General features: G+C 39.2%; 1 protein-coding gene across 1 annotated transcript in view; it reads right to left on the bottom strand.

Moving 5' to 3' along the window:
* The window catches only part of Lix1 (limb and CNS expressed 1), a 51181-nt gene extending 42024 nt beyond the window's left edge, over positions 1-9157 (bottom strand). The window contains exon 1 of the mRNA XM_055616113.1: positions 8916-9157. Within this exon, the coding sequence (XP_055472088.1) occupies positions 8916-8997 (82 nt within the window). The 5' untranslated portion in view covers positions 8998-9157. The remainder of the gene's footprint in view (positions 1-8915) is intronic.
* Between the last annotated feature and the right edge of the window lie 8705 nt (positions 9158-17862).

The following is a 17862-nucleotide window of genomic DNA, read 5'->3' as shown; positions in this document are numbered from 1 at the left end:
TCCTTCCTTCCTTCCTTCCTTCCTTCCTTCCTTCCTTCCCTCCTTGTGGGTTTTTCAAGATAGGGTTTCTTTGTGTAGCCCTGACTGTCCTGGAACTTGCTCTACAAAACAGACTGGCTTTAAGAGATTTGCCAGTCTCTGTGATCAATAGGAGTGGGATCAGTCCATTGTGGGTGGTGCCATTCCTAGGCTGGGTTCTATAAGAAAAAAAGTGGGCAAGCCATGAGGGGCAAGTCAGTAAACAACACCCCTCCATGGCCTCTGCCTCAGCTCCTTCTCCAGGTTCATGCCCTGTGTGAGTTCCTGTCCTGACTTCCTTTGATATTGAACTGTGATATAGAAGTGTAAACAGAATAAACCCTTCCCTCCTCAGGTTGCTTTGATCATGGTATTTCATCATCCTAACTAAGACAATACTAATAAAAAGAAAACCATAAAAAAAACATAATGATTGTAAATCTATACTAACCAAATATCCATGTACCCAATGCCACAATACTTAGGCAAAAAGGAACACTGAGCGATTTTAATATATCACAGTCATTAATAGATAGATCATCCAGAAAAAAAAGTTAATTAAGAAAAAAAAAAAAAACCTTCAAGGAGCTGGTTCAGTGAGATGGTTCAGTGGTTAAGAACATGTATTGTTCCTGCAGAGGACTGAAATTCAATTCCCAGCACCCACATCAGGCAGCTTTCAATTGCTTATAACTCAAGCTCCAGAGGGTACCCCTAATCTCAAGCACACATATATCTACAGACAGACACACATGTAAATAAATAATAAATGTTATCTCTTCATTTATCATTAAGAGGTGGACAGTTGCTGAAAAGTTAGAAGCCTGTGCTCCAGAATCAGACAGCTTGGTTTGAATCCCATTTGTATCAAAGCGAGATTTGTTCAACTGTTCCAATTCTCATCTGAGGAAAGCAGTGTGCTTTAAAAAAGAAAATGCAGCTGGGCGGTGGTGGTGCACACCTTTAATCCCAGCACTTGGGAGGCAGAGGCAGACAGATCTCTGTGAGTTTGAGGCCAGCCTGGTCTACAGAGTGAGTTCTAGGACAGCCAGAGCTACACAGAGAAACCCTTTCTCAAAAAAAACAAAACAAGTAAATGAAGCTGGGATGGGGGGTAGAGAAAGAAGAAAAGAGAGAAAAAGAAAGAAATAAAATGCTCAGAGCAGGCTCCACACATGCTAAGTACCAGTGCCTTAGGCATTGTGAGCAGAGATGTTGAAGGTAGACATGATTAAATGTTTGCATATTGCATCTTTGAAGCTAATTGCACATAGGATTTGGGAAACCTTATCATTAAATACTCTAAAAATACAGTATGCCTGCATGTCTGAAACTTCTCTCATTAAATACACTGTTGCTATTTATTGCCCAAATACATGAGCAACTCAGAGATTACGGAGAGCAAGCTCTTTTATGAAAATTCACTGGTGAAGTCAAAGATTTAAAACAGCCAAAAAATAAGTGAATAAACTGTTTTATGTCTCAATATCTTACATATTAGTATTCTATATTTTCACTTTGTGATGGATGGTACTAAAGGCAATGAAACTTTTCTTAGCAAAAACTAAGGAATTAACTTTCATTTTAAATTTATTTTTTAGTGACTTCATATACCTCAGGAAAGAAGAAACATTATATTTCATGGCCCAGTTCAGTTACTGAAAATGCAAGTCCTATATGAGGCCGTTTGTTCACACACATACAGACATAGGATCATAACAGTTTGTAATAAATCTACCACAAAAAAAGAAGCCAATTTTTTAATCCTATGTCAGAAAATTCTCTAGCGGAGTAAAATGTCTTGCCAAAAACAATTAAGACAAGTTGGAAAGGCTGCCATTTACAAATAAATCATTAAGCAGCTCTCAAGATAATTAACGTATTTTCAAATTGATTCTCTGCTTTCAAACAGATGGACTTAAAATCTTTTAATATCACCTTTCATTAAAATACCTGTTAGCAAATGACTTTTCACATAATGTTAAAAAGTATTTACTATTCCAGAAACTTGTTCTTAGTAATGAGATTTTTTTTTTTTAATTGAGAAAAACCAGGAAAAGGCTCCTCAAATAATGTAAAAGACAAACTTGTGATATATTAAAACGAAATGTCTCTGGGCCTTGTGCTGAGCCTGGCTGAGCCCAGTGACTGACCAGCCATGCCAGCGCTGCAGGCATTTGCCATGATCTCAAGCTTTGGCTTTCAGACCAATGGACTCTGGCAGAAACTGCCCCTGTGCCCTGCAGCAGAGGGCAGGTCCTGACCCCCTTCCTTTCCGTGCAGAAGTTCTTTTAAGGTAGCTGCACTGGCACAGTGGGACAGGCAGCTGGAGACCTCTTTGTTCCCAGCAGTGGCCCTTCTCAAGGGTTGAGCCCCAGCTCCTTCAACCGCTGGAAAGCTGCCTGGCTTTTGTTTGGCTTTTTCTTTCCTTCTTTCACTTCCACCCCTAACCCCAAATATCTCTCTGAAGGAATACAAACTCTTTGGGTTTGTTTTACATAGTTAGCCTCTCAGGAAACTCTACAAAATTTTAAAAAGTAATATTCTTTTATTTTTCTTGGGGTGGGGAGGGGTATTACTATTCACTCCTTGAATTTAAAAAAGGCTTAACTTCAAAACTTTATTTAAAAAAAAGTTAAATAACGTTTATTTTGTGTCTACTTGCAAAGACAGGGAGAGAAAAGGAAGTATGAAGGAACAAAAGGAAAAGCACAAAGGCAAATTAAAGAAAAAGTCACTGTATGCACCACGCTTGAACAGCAGCAGCCGCCGCACGATAGAGTTCACAGGTAGCATGGGTCAGAGGATGTCATTTTAAAAGCTGCACAGCATAGGAAGCTGATGCAACCTACTTACCAATCATAAGGTATGGATCTTCCCCCAGGTTCTGCTGGGCACTGAGATTGCACTGTATTTGAAACACTGGACAGGACACTGACGGGAGATAACCAGCTGAAGATCAGGCACACAATTTAGGTTTATTAAAATGGTCAAAGCTGTAAAAATATGGTTTTAGGTATATAATGCATTTGTCCTGAAGTAACGATGGAAAGAATGCATTCTAGTATCTGCCGCAGGGTCAATGTATAAGGCACACATAGTTTTGGGCCATAAGAAGAATGCCCATGTTACCCAGAGCTAGAGGCCTATTCTGTGGGTGAATGTAAGGAATGGTAAGTTTGCACACGGTGGGGTGATTCTGAGCTAGTCAGAAGGCTAGCTTGAGGCAGCTCCTGGCTGAATTGCCTGAGATGGCTTTTGTGTCTTTAGGGTCTCCTCTTTCATGGTCCCCCCTGCCTGTTTTGATGTCAATTTATCCCTCAATGTAGCTATTCTCTGATAATTGTATCAATTGAGGAAGACTTAGAAGAGAGCTGGGAAGTTCATTTCATCAGGAAAACTCTTTCCATCTTTCCTTCTCTTGGGAGAGAAAAATTAACTAATCAGTAGTTTAAATATATTTGTCATATACCTCCCAGGTAACCTGGCCTTGTAGAAGACATTTGCCATGTGACCAAAGTACAAGGCCTGGCTCTGCCCTGAGACTTACAAGTAAGCTAAGGACAAAACAACCCCGGAGAAATCATAACATGTAGTTCAGAAGAGCAGGCAAGAAATGCAGAGGAAAAAGCATAGGCCATAAGTGCCAACAGAGTGGCGGGTTATTGATGGTCTCTCACAGCTGCTCAACAAGAGGAGATGGAAGGAAGGATCAACTGATTATCATCGCATCAGGAGGAAAAACAAAGCCAACAAAAACTTAAAACCATAACATTCCATTGACTCCAGAGACAATGGAAGGAACTACAGGATGAAGTCATTGTTTCTTCTGTTAGCTTTAAATTTTCTATAAGATTCTTTTTCTTTTAAAATAGAATTGTTTTAAATACCTCTACAGACTAAACTTACGTGGACATTTGAACATGGAGGAAAAGAAATAAAAGCCTTTGGGGGTTAAAACTTCAATATGAAATATATTAAATAAAAAATTCTTTTATGAAATGCTTCTAAAGTTGTCTAACATTTCTTAAATCAATCTGTAGCACATAATCAGTAAAACCATATCATTTAAACAGAAAGATCATAACTTATAACCTCACCCTTGGGCAGCTGTATCCCATTATGGGCTGTAACTTAGCACATGAGTTTCAGAAGTTGTTAAAATTGAGTTCAAGCTAACAAATCTCAATTGTTAAAATAAAATATAAAATAAAATAAAATAAAAACCTTTGGTGAGATGAGGAAGTAGCTTATGAAGAGGCCACAGACTGACCTCGTGGGATAAGTGTCTATTATATTTTATTTTGACCTGTTAAATAAATGTATCTGTATATGAGGAAAATGGTGTTAAGGCAGATATGGCCTTTATGTGACTGAGAAGTTACTCTCCCTCTTTAAAAGACTTTGAAATATTTTCTCCTTGGGATGTCTTTCAATATTTAAACTGCCAAATGAACATTTGCTGATAAAAGATAAATTAAACATCTTTTATACTACTGATAACTGAGCTGAAGTTCTCATTTTCTCAGTATAAATTCAAATAAAAGTCATTGTATCCTGTTACAAATAAAGTAAAACTGACATTTGAACAGTCTTCCATAAAACATGCATGTCTAGTTTAATACTAAAAGTATCAACATTTACTTTATTGCAATTAAGATGGAATCATTGCTCTGAAATGAAGTGGCGGGCTTTCAAGGGCAGTTTATGTGGTGGAATGCCCTGCATTCTGTGCAGGGATTTTACATTTCTTACGTCTACCCCTTTCTGTTAAATGTGAAAACTATAAATATATCATCAAATTTATAGATTCAAATAACTACACTAAAGAGAATGGGATGGAAAAAATACTTGACTCTTGAGGATTTTTTTGCTTTCCCAGGCTATATACTGCCAGATTCATGATTACTAAGATGTTTTTAATAGCCTTGTAGTCTGGTCTGAGTTTTCTAAAGGGTAGAAATGTGCTCTTTGAAGTTAAGTATTCACCTATCTGATATATATAACCTTCCACGCAGAGAAATGTTTTTCAAATAAAAAAGTTAATGCACCTCAAATATGTGAGAAATTTGCATCTGAGAGCAACGTTTAGCAAAGATTGCATTTTACCTTTTCATCATAGAATGTGGAAAAAATATTAGCGAAATCCAACATAAAACTTTATAAAGCTAACCCACTAATTCACTAACTGTTGTGGCTAAAATGACAATCAGGATAGCTTTTAAATAATCTCTTGGAGAAAGTTGTTTTGATTTGGCTTTCAGTTAGTGAAAGCCACTTTCTCAGAGGCATATTCACCATTCGCTAACCTTACATCTAGCCTGGGTTGGCAAATGGTTTCCTACTGATAAGGTTGCATTTCTCCCCAATGTAGGTATCAGTACCTACACCTTCAACAGGCATCAGCCTATGCTTTGTCCTAATGTTCAAAAAGCCATAAACTTCAGCAAAGAGTTTAAGGTTATACCTAACTCTAGTACTTCCTAATGGCCCGTGTGTCTGGAAAGACTCAATCTACCTCTTCATTCAATCCATGACCCATGTATATGGCCTTTGGCCAAGTGGCTTCTCCTCCTCTAAAAATACCCCACATCTGCATTCCTGTCATGCTGTGTTCAGATATGCCTACTTATTGGACAGCCCCACCTCCCAAAAAAGTTCATCTTTTTTCCCTCTCTGCCTTCTCAACAGACTGTGCCACTACAGCCCTACTATGCTGGGACTTGGCTGCTTTGCCTCCATTCTACCACTAATAAAAACCGTATACACAGCACTACAGCGCTGTCTACTTTTACTGGCTTACTAGGAAGAGTAAATGTTTCTGGCAAAGTATCTGTCATACAATGAGGATTTAACATGCTAGTTTCTATAAAAAGGATGGAGTAACACTTGGAGATGTAAGTATCTTATACTTTTGTAATGTGAAGAATTAGTACCTAGGTTATGATGTGCCTACACAGCCATTTTGAAATCATGCAGTAATTGCTCTTGAGAAAGCCAAGGAATGGTCAGACAGTGGCCAACAAAGAGCAAGCAAGTACATTCTCCACGAGAGAGGGCCAGAGGTGCTCTGAAGACAGTTCATCCTTGCCTGTGACTCAGGATCCATTTAATGAAGTTGGATGACACAGAGCTCAGAATGGAAGGCAGCATGGGCACATGCCACAATTGCTCTGCACACAGATTCTGTCTGGCCGTGTGGAGCTATCCAGTGCTGCCTGCTGTAGAGATGCTCCTGGAGAACAGTTTCATGCCAGCCTGCGGACACAAACTTCAGATTGGGATCCCATCTTATCCCAAACCTCTTTCATTTTAATGTCTACTAATAAGTAAGGAAAAAATTTCTTTCCTTTTAAGAAAGAAAATAACATTAAAAAAATTTTTTTAAAAACACACAGCTATCGTGGATGAACAACGCACCTAAACCACAACAGACTGAACCTGCTGTGAAACACCACCTGAAGGGCCTCCATGGCTGAGCAATGCATTCAACATTATTTCCTTAAGGGAATGTAACCATTCCCACATGGGTCTGCCTTAGACCAGAAACCTCTCAGAGCGCTTTTGGTAATCAACTTAAAGAGAAAATTTACCAACTGTTGCTTGTTTGTAAGCAAATCAAAAGGTAACCCAGGGTGGTGAATGGCCCAGGAGGCCGTTTTTGGCTCTCTGTACTGGGTGTCCAAAGAGTAAAAGAAATACCACTTTGCCTTCACAGAAGTTTAAGAACAACCGACAGTTTTTTCTAAAATTCTCCTTTGTTCACTTGAGCTGAGTTTTATAATTTCTTGAAGTCCCTTTCATCTTCCAGGAAAGAAAGGAAGCAATTCTCTTTAAATAAATAGCAGTTATGTATCCCTCCTGGCAGAGACGAGGTGGGTGGTGGCGGGGGCGGAGCCTGGAGTGAGCTAAGAGGACAGGAAGGAGACTTCAGAGCTGCTGCTTAAGACTGGTGGTAGTTTTTTTAGGTTGCCAGCAGGAGTATGGTGGCGTTATGTGCCCGAGACATAACGCTCCTGAGCCAGACTTTGACATGTGTAGCACCCACAGTAGTCAAGGTGTGGCTTGGTCCCCAAGCAGACGTCTGATGTCCTGACTCAGAAAGTAAAACCCATTTCTACTCTTCCACAAAGATGGGTAGAGACGTTTGCCATTTAGCTTATGTCACTGAGTTATTTTATTTCCAGGTTAGAAAACCTGGAAATATTCTAACATTCTAACATTCTAACCTTCACCCTGAAGGAGCAGCTGCAGAGCAGCAGCTCATTCCAGGGTAAGCTGGCAAGGAAAAATGCCAAATTTAGAATTTTTTTGTTGTTGTTAATGAATGAAATATAAGAAACGTGACACATTTTTTCCGTATGAAAGCATTTCTGTGTGGATTACCAGGGTCTCAGAAAAAGAAAAAAAAAAAAAGAAAAAAGAAAAAAAAAAACGGACTTCTTGCAAAAATTTTGGTGAGAGACATTGTCCCTTTAAAAACTCTTAGTCTCTTATAAACTCTATGCAATTGGAAGAAATTAGTTCAGCTTGAAAACTGGACCATGCAGACTCAGATTTGAACTTTTCCCTCTTTGTGTGTATGTGTGTGCTTTTAGCTGCTTCTAGTCTTCAAATTCTAGATGTAAGTCTTTACAATTTATCCAAAGCTTTGGACATGCCAAAGCTTTTTACCCTTCATTAAGACTTGAATGCATTGCAGGAAAAAGACATTCTTTCCTTCTCTTTCACTGAGGGAAACGTAACAAGCCAGAATAGACTCCAGAATAAGGTTGAGGATACAGTGATTTTTATTATTTCTAGCATAGCTATTGACAAATGCTTGAAGACAGTATTTTTTAAAAAATTAAGAAGGAAAATGGTTTTCATTTTATGGCTTGGAGGACAGATTGGTTACAATTTAATTTCTAAGAGGAAAATTTTGTAGAATAAAGTGGTCAGACATTTCTCTTTTTTAATCACACATATGAGAAATATAAGCTGCATGGACATCTGGAAAGGACCATTATCCACTAATCAGAAAGCAAAAAATCCAAACCACTGTTACTTTGATGGAGACAAACATCTCTAGAGTCACAAGGAGGGAAGCTGTAACGTATTGCAGCTAAAAACATTCCATATGCATTTTCACCTTTTGGGCAGTTCCAAAGCGCAATTCTATTTCAGAAGCCCTTTGTAATCCGACACTCACTGTAGATAAGATACACTGTGAAGATAGTCTGCTTTGCAGCAGTGAGAAATCAAATTGGTTCCAGAAGTGAAGTTCTATGACAAATGGTTTAATAGTATTGCTGGAATTGGAAAGCTTGACTGAATTATTTTTCATAATCATTTTAGAAAAAGATTTAAAAATAACTTTGCCATGCCATGTGGGATGGGGGTTGGGATGTGGGGAATGAGGCTGAAGTTAGAAGGCATCTTGTTTTATTGGCATTATAATTTGTTATTAAAATTTAGGAGCTCAGTTAAAATTAAAAATTTTTGCTACAAGTAATTGTAGATAAAAATATGTGATTCAATGTGACTAGTTATCTCATTAAATAAACTAGCAACTAGCAATGCATTTTTATTATCATTTCCAAGTTATTTGTTTCCTTCGAATTCCAGTCATCCTTGCTTTATTTAAAAAAAAAAAGCCTTTAGAAAAGTTCATTAAGACTGGTCAGGTTTTAGACTTTAGAAGAAGGGTCATCTACACAGTAGGATCTTGTGGATGTAGGAAAAATGAAATCATTCCCCTGACTGAAGCCAGGAACAATTTAAATATCGCTTAGACCACAGCACACACGACTACAAAGCTCTAGCAGAAATCATAGTTAAATAGGATGTGACTAGACATTTAGGACTATTTTCTAAAAAGTCAGGAAAAAAAATAGTTTTTTTCTTTCAGTACTTACAGTCTTTGAAGACCAAAGCCGGGTCTCTGTGAGGCAAGGCTTGGGCAATGATGTGCCTCAGAGATTCCAAGGTTCTGTCCATCTCCGGTCTGCCTGTGCAAGCCTCCTGCACTGTGTCCTCATGCCTGAATTCTTGCAGCTCTGGACTGAATTTGTGCAGCTCATTGATGCACTGGATTACCAAAGAATCCCTTTTAACATCTGCCAATCAGACATTTCCCAGAATCTAAAGACCCTCAGGGCCCTCCTCTCAGGCTAACTTATCTTTGTTGTATGCTGAGCTAATTAGCCTGAAAGGCTGGCTGACAGGCTGGTTCCCATTGCTTCATTCAGTTCAACACACCCCCCTACAGGCTAGCTGGGGAAGCTCACTAATCCTGGGAACAGATTTCCTCTCCAACCAGATTTGGCCTGGATGCTCTGCTGCCTCCAGTCTTCAAACGTGCTGCCCCAGGAACGTGGACTCAGGAATCATGTTTCTCAAAACGATTTCCTAAATTACAAAGGAAAGGCTTGGGATTGCCATTATTGAATAATCACTACCACCAACATAATAGAAACTCCTTTTTGGAAAAGGGGTGCGATAAGGATTGTGATTGGAATTAGCTTTCTGAAATCAGAACCCTCCCCCACCCCACTGACAGTCACTGCTGATGAGCAGTAGCAAGCAAGACCAGATGGGCTCTTTTGCAGCTTGCCTGACCACATTTCTTTTTTTCTATTGCCCTCCAAGACAAATCATTCCCAAGATTGACTTTAATTAACCCTGATATCATTCACTCATAATAATTTTTTTCTGTTAACAATCTCAGGGTGAGAGCCTGGAAAAATGGCTCCGTGCAAAAGCAGGAGAACTTGCGTTCAAAACCCCAGCACCCGTGTAAAAGCAGGCCATTGGTGCATGTACAGGCAACGCTAGGGTAGGGAAGCGGAGGCAGGTGGATGGATCCCAGGACCTGTCTACCAGTCAATTTAGCAGAAACGGGGAGTTTCCTAGTCACTGAAAGAGCCTATTTCAAAAAGTAAGGTGGAAAAGATAGAAGAAGATATCCAGCTTTGTCCTTGGGTATTCGCTGGCATGCGCACCTGAGTATTCGTCCCAGGCACTGCTACCGTCACCACCACCACCACCAATAACACCACCACTATCACCAATACCACCACCACCACCACCACCACCACCAAAGCAACAGCAGCAGCAACAACAGTAACAAGAATTTCTGGTGGGCAAGAGCCAAAAGTGCTACCTTTAAAAAGAATATAGGGAGCTATTAAAAGAACTCAGTGAACCAGATTCTCTCCTATCTATGTATCTATGCTCCCTACAGCATCCAAAATTATGTGTAAAGTAATATTTTGACAAGAGACAAATAGGTCATGTGATCACATTGCAACAAAGTGTAAATCAGAAATGGAAGAACTGATTTTAAGGGCTGTAAGCTTTAGTTGCTGAGGAGCGGTGAAGGACTCCTTCGCTCTGTTTAAAGTCTCTTTTACACAGCACCCACCAAGCTCGTTTTCTACTGTTCCTTCCTACTTTTACATTCAATTATTATGAAATTAGTCCTTTAGTATAGTAAAGACTGTTATAAATAAAGTGTTTTCCATGTGATCAAGTTTCTTCAGCTAGTTGGAGAAGGATGGGCTTAATAATAATAATAATAAAAAAACTAGCAGTAAGTCAATGTTATTGTAATGACTATTCCCTGGCAAATATCCACAGGAAATATTACATTAACTAAAAGGATGCCTAGAGCTGTGCATGTTTTGTTTGTATGCTTGAATCTAATGTGAAGAGATTGGCTTTGGGATACTTTATATGGCCTGGGCCACACTGTGAGCCTGTGAGGATACGTACGAGTACAGCCGTGCCTGCCTATGTGTGTGTGTGTGCGCGAGTGTGTGTGTGGTGGTAATGGTGCTGTTGAAGACCAAACCCAGAGACTTGCACAGGACAGACAATCAAACTATCATCGTGCAATATTTTCAGGCCAGAAAAATGTTATTAATGTTACTGCAGTCCAAGAGTTTAAAATGTATTTTTTATTTTGGAGAAATAAATTCCTAATTTCAAAAGTAAACTGGGTGACTTATGGATGAAACAAACAAACAAACAAACAAAAACACCTCCCTGTCTTCATGAGGGTCCCCTAGCAGTAGAGCAGGGGCTGTGTCTGACATGGGCTCTGTTGCTTGCTTTTGAATCACTTTCCCTTGCCTGGGCCTCCTTGTCGGGCCTCTGGGGAAGAAGACACACTTAGTCCTGATGCAGCTTGCTGGGATGGGTTAGTGGGGGACTCCCCTTTTCTGAGGAGAAGGAGAGGGGGAAGGGGGCAAAAGGGTGGGAGGGTAGGACCAGGAGGAGAGAAGGGAGGTGGGGGGGCTGCTATAGGGATGAAAAGTGAATAAATAAATCAATTTTAAAACGAAAAAAGAGAAAAAACTCTGTTACACAATGATTAGACTGTGTAGTGAGAGTAGGTAAGTGCTTTGAGAGTGACACAGTATTGGAAACCAAGAAAATTAATGTTCTTATTACGGAACCAGGACAAATAATATGGGTTTCCCAAAGAAGTGGCACTAATAACAGACAACAGAAAATTTAGAAACGATTGATGCCTGGAGCTCTGTCAGTGAATGGGCTTTTCCTGAAGATCTAAATTGAACGTGATAATTCTTTAAAACATTTATTTGCTTCTTTTATGTGCATGGGTGTTTTTCCTGCATATGTGTCTCTGTGCCACCTGTGTACCATGTGGGACTTAAACCTGAATATTCTGGAAAAGCAGCCTGCGCTCTGAAAGAATCACTGAGCCGTCCCTTGAGATGCAAATTCTAATCTTAAACACAGCATGTAGAAGGAACAATAAATGTGGCCTAGGATTATGTAAAAATGGCTGTAAAAAGCCATTCATCTCCGAGTTTACATTTCTCAGGCATAACAATCAGGGAGTTAATCTGAATGTTCCATTAAGTTCTAACATGTCTGGTTCTATGGTTATAAATAAACACACCTATTAGCACAGATTTTCTAGACATCAAAAAAGTCACATTTTCATTTCACAAATGCTAGACTAATATTCAGAAAGTCACTTCTAGGGCCAGTCAATCTAACCATCCATCTGCAGGAGACACAATAAATACCAACATGAGGAATAGAAAGACGCTCACTGCCAGTGCCACACAGGAATTTTTAAGAAAACTATGAAAAACATTGAAAACTATGAAAAACTAAGAAAACATTCAAAGCAAATTCACCAACATAGCTCAAAGAAGCATTGCAGTGTTTAGTGATTCACATTTAATAAATGAAAACATTAATTTCAACAAAGGCAGTTAGCATTGTTTCCTCATGAAGCCCAGTCTTTCAATAAAAGTTTTCCTAAGCCTCTACTTACTCATTCTTTGAATGCTCATAAAAATTTCTTAGGTCACGTAGTCATGGCACACACCTTTACTCCTCACACTCAGGAGGCAGAGGCAGGTGGATCTCTGTGAATCTGAGGCCAGCCTTATCAACAAAGTGAGTTTGGGATAGCCAAGCCTACACAGAGAAACCCTGTCTCAAAACCAACCAACCAAACAAACAAATCTTGTTGTTAATGGTCAGAAAAACAAAACAAAACTGTAGTTTCTTTATTTTCTTTGATGTGAAAAGCAACCACGGAGCTGGAAGGGCCAGAGAAACATTAAGCAATGAGTCTGTTTTAACAGGGATTTTAAAGCTCACAGTCTTCACTCAATTAACTACCTGAAGGTTATGCCAAAGGCACAATTAAAATATAGAAATGAGGTAAGAGACTACAGTAAAGGAAATGATGCTCTAACAAACATTGTGAGAGTACTAATTTAAAGGATAAGAGATGGCATCAAACTGACATGCTCAGTGATGGAAACTCAACACTCAACGGTAAACGGGGACACTTAAGTGAAAAAAAAAAAAAAAGCACATTCCAGGCTTCTAGGAGGACCCAGAGAACATGAGGTGACAACATTGCTCATTTTCCTAGTAGCATGCTTAATTGCTAAAAAATAACTCTGATTATACATTTATAAAAATAATACGGGGGTGGGGCCACCAACTGGAATTCAGAAAACACTAAATGTAACTTAGGGTAACCATTAATTGAAAATGAAAAAGAAACCTCTCCTCGTGCCAATAGTGTGCTGTACTCCTAAGAAGGTCCAATATTGTCAATATTGTCAAGGCAGGGAATGGGACTGCTGGTTAGGCTTCAGTCCATGACTTGTCAGCTTCAAAGAACAGGCCTGTAGTTCTGGCCTCAACCAACCCACGCTCTTTTTAAAAAATTATGACTGCTGTATGTAAGGGAGGAAGTACATAATGAGTGTGAGGTGTACATGCCTTGGAACACACATGGAGGCCAGAGGAGCCTTGTGGAGCTGGATCTCTCCTTGAAGGGATTCTGCTGATGCAACTCAGGTAGCCAGGCTTGTACGCCAAACACCTTTATTCAGTGAGCAATTTTAGTGGTCACTGACATATTTTTATTTCTAATGAATCAGATGACTGAGGGAGGGAGGGAAGGAGGACCCTGATTGAGAGCTAGAATAATAATTATCCTCCTTGAAATAATTTTTTCGTTTACATGCTTATACCTTGATGCTAAAATGTTTATGACAAAATAGATGAACTCAAGAGGAGTTAATGTGTTAAGACAGAGAGTGAAGGGTTTACAGAAACTGACAGATTCCAATGAAGGTGGGCAAGGTGAACTGGAAGGATGAAATGGGAAACAGGCAAGTGAGGGTCAAAGCCATGATAGGCAGAGTTTCCCAGGGAGGAAAGTTTCCCAGGGGGAAAGAAGAAGACTCAGTAGTTGTTGAAATGTTGAGGTTTAGTGTCAGCTTTGCTTCACCTCAGCAATAAAGAAGCCAGGAGGAAGGATGAGTGGTTGCTAAGCTCCAACTTTAATAATTAAAAGAAGTGAATAAATTGCTTAGCGTCTGCTTACTGTCTTTTGGGAGGAGACCAATGAGGTGCTTGTATAGAGGCATGTATGAGAAACAGCCAAAAAGGTAATTACTGACACTTTCTACAAACAAAAGTTTAAAACCACAAGTAACATAGTGAGACTTTACTCCAGACCTTTCATCCATTGATATCTGGCTATATTAGGAACTTGTCAATAACAAGTAGTCTGTTGAACCAAATGATAAAGAGAAAAATAATGAATATCCCATCTTCAGAAAAATGGGATGTACATTTCATTTTTATAGAAAAATATGTTTAAAGGGCAGTTATAAAAATGTCCTTTATCCTTGCTAGGATGTCCGAGTTCACCCTCATGACCAAAACCAACCAACCAACCAACCAACCAAACAAACAAACAAACAAAAACAACAACAAAAAACAAAATCAAACAACAACAACAACAACAAAAACAAAACAAACAAACAAAAAACACTATAAAAATAAAGTTTTCACCTAGCAGTGCCCTTGTTCGGTCCATTTCTCTTGAAAGGACATATGCTGTCATATAGTCTTATATGACCAATTTTCCAGCCTTATCTTCAAATTTGGTCTCCAAGAGAAGCACAGCTTGTTCTTTAAAAAACGCTTTTACAGTTCAATCATATAATTAGGGAAGATTTTGCTCACTGGTTAACATTTTTTGAGAATAAACTTGGAATTGTTTAAAACTGGAATAATTTGGCTGTTCCGTTTCATAAGATTGGAGATAATACTGTAAAGACATTTGGTTATTACATATGTGTCCGTGAAAACTGAAAAGATACTTTAATGGTGGCTGGCTGACTTCCAGAACAATTCATGTTTTGAAAGGGATAATTTTGGTTTATAAAATAGATTTTGCCAATGGCTTTTATTGTGATATTTACCTTCAAAGATTAACTATTAGTTCCTCTCAAATTTGCTCCCTCCAAGGCTGGGATTTATACAGTTGGTTGTTTGAAGGAAAAAAAAAAAAAGATTGAAGATGTGTCTATGGAGAGAGATTTGTTTGCGGAGAGGCTATTGAACTCCCACGGTCTTTGAGACACTTCTTAAATGAAGAGGATGGGGTCTTCCACAGAGTGTGCCGGGGGCTGAGACATCATTTTTTAAAATTCATGTTTCTGGAAGTATGTTTGTGCAGAATAAATTAAAGTGAATGCATATATTCATTATATACTCATAATATATTAAGAGAAAGAAAGACTAGGAGAAAAGTATTAGGTTAAAACAGAGGATGTTTATTGGTTACAGACAAATGACTGAAGTATGAGATTAGTTGATGATACAAGGTTCCTGCAACCAGTATTTTCACAGATTCATCTATTTTAGATGAAGTTTCCTGTAAAGGTTACATCATCAGTAGACAATTCAGCTCCAGCTACTTATGGATATATTAAGATAAAAGCCTCATGCCCTTCCACTTCACACTGTAAACTATCATTTCCATGCACTTCCTATGTCTCGTGACCAGAGTACTGACTGCACTTAGCAAGCATTCTGCTGACAAAGAAGAACTGCATCTTTTCAAAAATGGTTTAAGGAGGAATAAGAAACAGCACACAAGGGGGCGGTGGGGTATTTTCCCACAAGTTATAACCTAGGGAAAGCCCAAAGGACAAAATAATAAATTCTTCTGCTCCTCTAAAAGTACTCGGGTAACCTTACTCCCTCCTGTGACTCCCTCCCCCAAACTACAAGAATGTTTTCATAGAGCACTTTTACCTTCTTGGGATGGGTGTTCTTGAACATGTGAAAAGAAAGGCTGTGCTTCCTAAAAAGGAAGGTACCAAGGCACGGCAGGATAGACATCAAAATCTGGTTGTGTGGACTGTCTCCTTAGCAGTTCTTCGTGCCTGTAAGGTAAGACAGGTACGGTGCCCAGCAGTGCTAGAGACGCCAATCAGGTACAAGCTCCAAACCATCCCAAAGGCAACCGTCCTGCAATTCACCTTTTTATTATTCACCAGTTCCATCTTGCCATCAACCCTCTCCCAACCTTACTCATTCTGTGACTTCGGACAAGAAAGTTGACATCCAAAGATGCTTGCTTACAGCCACAATTACAATGAAGTTATAGAGAATCTCTGTAACTCTGGTATGATAGAATAGACCCTGTTCCACAATGCTTTCTGACTTTCAATTTTCAGTCCAGATTCCTTTCAAATCATTCTTAACATTGATGGTGTCCCTGAGCCCATCTATTTCTCTTTAAAATCAAGTCCCTGTGTTGCTTGAAACCTAGTTGCTTTTTTCCTAGAAGCATTTCACTAATGCATCATTTTCCATTCCGCAGATTTCTTCTGTGACGTGGTCTCTTTTGACTACAGCACAGAAATCACACTACTGTCTTCTAATTTTCTGGATGACTTCCTCCTTTGCATTCCATCCTTTTCAGTCTATCTATCCAACCAAATCCTTCTTCCACAGATCACCTCCCCTGCTAACAGTAGCCTCCCCCTTAAGACTTTTTTTTGAGATTTGTTCATCAGCATCAGATTGGTACGAGGCTCTTAAGTAGACTTCTTTCTGTCATAAGGTTGGTCTGCTTAGTCTTGTTTGTTTGTTTTCAAGACAAGGTTTCTCTGTGTCATCTTGGCTGTCCTGAACTCACTTTGTAGACCAGGCTGGCCTCACAGAGATCCGCCTTCTGCCTCCCAGAGTGCTGAGATCACAGGCATCTGAGGTGATCAGCCAAATTTTATCTTAAAAACCCATGTACCTTTCCCCTGGTACCTACACTACCACGGTTTTGGAAAATAGATGTAGGAATAGCATACTCTTAATGTAAGACCAGCAGTAGAATTATAGCAGTTTGGCATTAAGCAGTCACTTTCTTTTTATAAAAAAGGAAGCATGTATTGTGGTAATCATACCAAGCATACTTCAGCATATCAATGAGGTATACTTTAAAGAAATTCATTGACACCAATTTAATTGTTATGGAATTGTGTGTGTTTGAGTGCACTCACCGTGTGTGTGTGTGTGTGTGTGTGTGTGTGTGTGTGTGTAAGCCACAGGTCAACACTGTCTTCCTCAATTGCTCTTCACCTTCTTGAAAGTTGCTCTTAATGAAGTTGAAGCTTGCTGTTTCGGCTAAATTGGCTGGCTAATTTCTGGGAACCAACCTACTTCTGATCCTCAACACCCCAGCACTGGAATTACAGACATGCAACACAGTGTGTGGCTTTTCCTACACGGACACTAAGAATCAAAGTGGAGATTCTCACACCTGCACAGCCAGCACTCCACCCAGCGAACCACCTCCTTCCTCTATATATTAAAACAAAAACAATTTAACATGCTGTAATAGCACTACCATCTGCAGTTTACAATATTAAGGTGAAAGACTTAAAAATAATGACACCAAGAATCTTTGCAAATGCTAGTTTTCTAAGTTCCCCGCACTTCAGGGCTATTCCCACACTCTTGGTTATCACACAACTATGAGGTCCATTCTTTTAACCTCCAACTCTCTACCCAGTTGTTAAGATGGCACTTCATATAGCAAAGCAAAGGCAAAGTAAGATATAGCCTACTGCTCTATTAAGTGTTTTGAGGGACAAAGAATATTGATAATGAGCCTCTGCTCATGCTAAAAGTGGCTATATTCCTAAAACCCAGATATAACATCAGAGATTAATTGGATAGTTGTCAGAAAATTTACCTCGAATAGTTATTTTAAGCTGCACTAACCCTGTGAACATTCTGTGGTTCTGGACTAAGCTCGAAGCCAGCTGCATGCTGAATACATCAGTATACCAATATCAGGTTATTACAAATATAAGCTACATGTGCATGGAGAAACCTTTAATGGGAACAAAGCCAACTATTCAAGAAACTGGAAAGTAAAGCTTCTATCAGACATGTTTTGGTAGGTACAGTTCTGGGCAGATCCTGACCTACCGCTTCAGCTATGCTAACCTGGTCTGCGTTGTGGTAATACTAGAAAAGATGGTTAGTGTAGTGACA

The sequence above is a fragment of the Psammomys obesus genome, unplaced genomic scaffold (assembly GCF_907164565.1).
Source record: "Psammomys obesus unplaced genomic scaffold, mPsaObe1.curated_primary_1811, whole genome shotgun sequence".
Taxonomy (NCBI): domain Eukaryota; kingdom Metazoa; phylum Chordata; class Mammalia; order Rodentia; family Muridae; genus Psammomys; species Psammomys obesus.
Note: the sequence above shows the minus strand (reverse complement) of the source record. Positions and strands in the feature narration are given on the sequence as shown.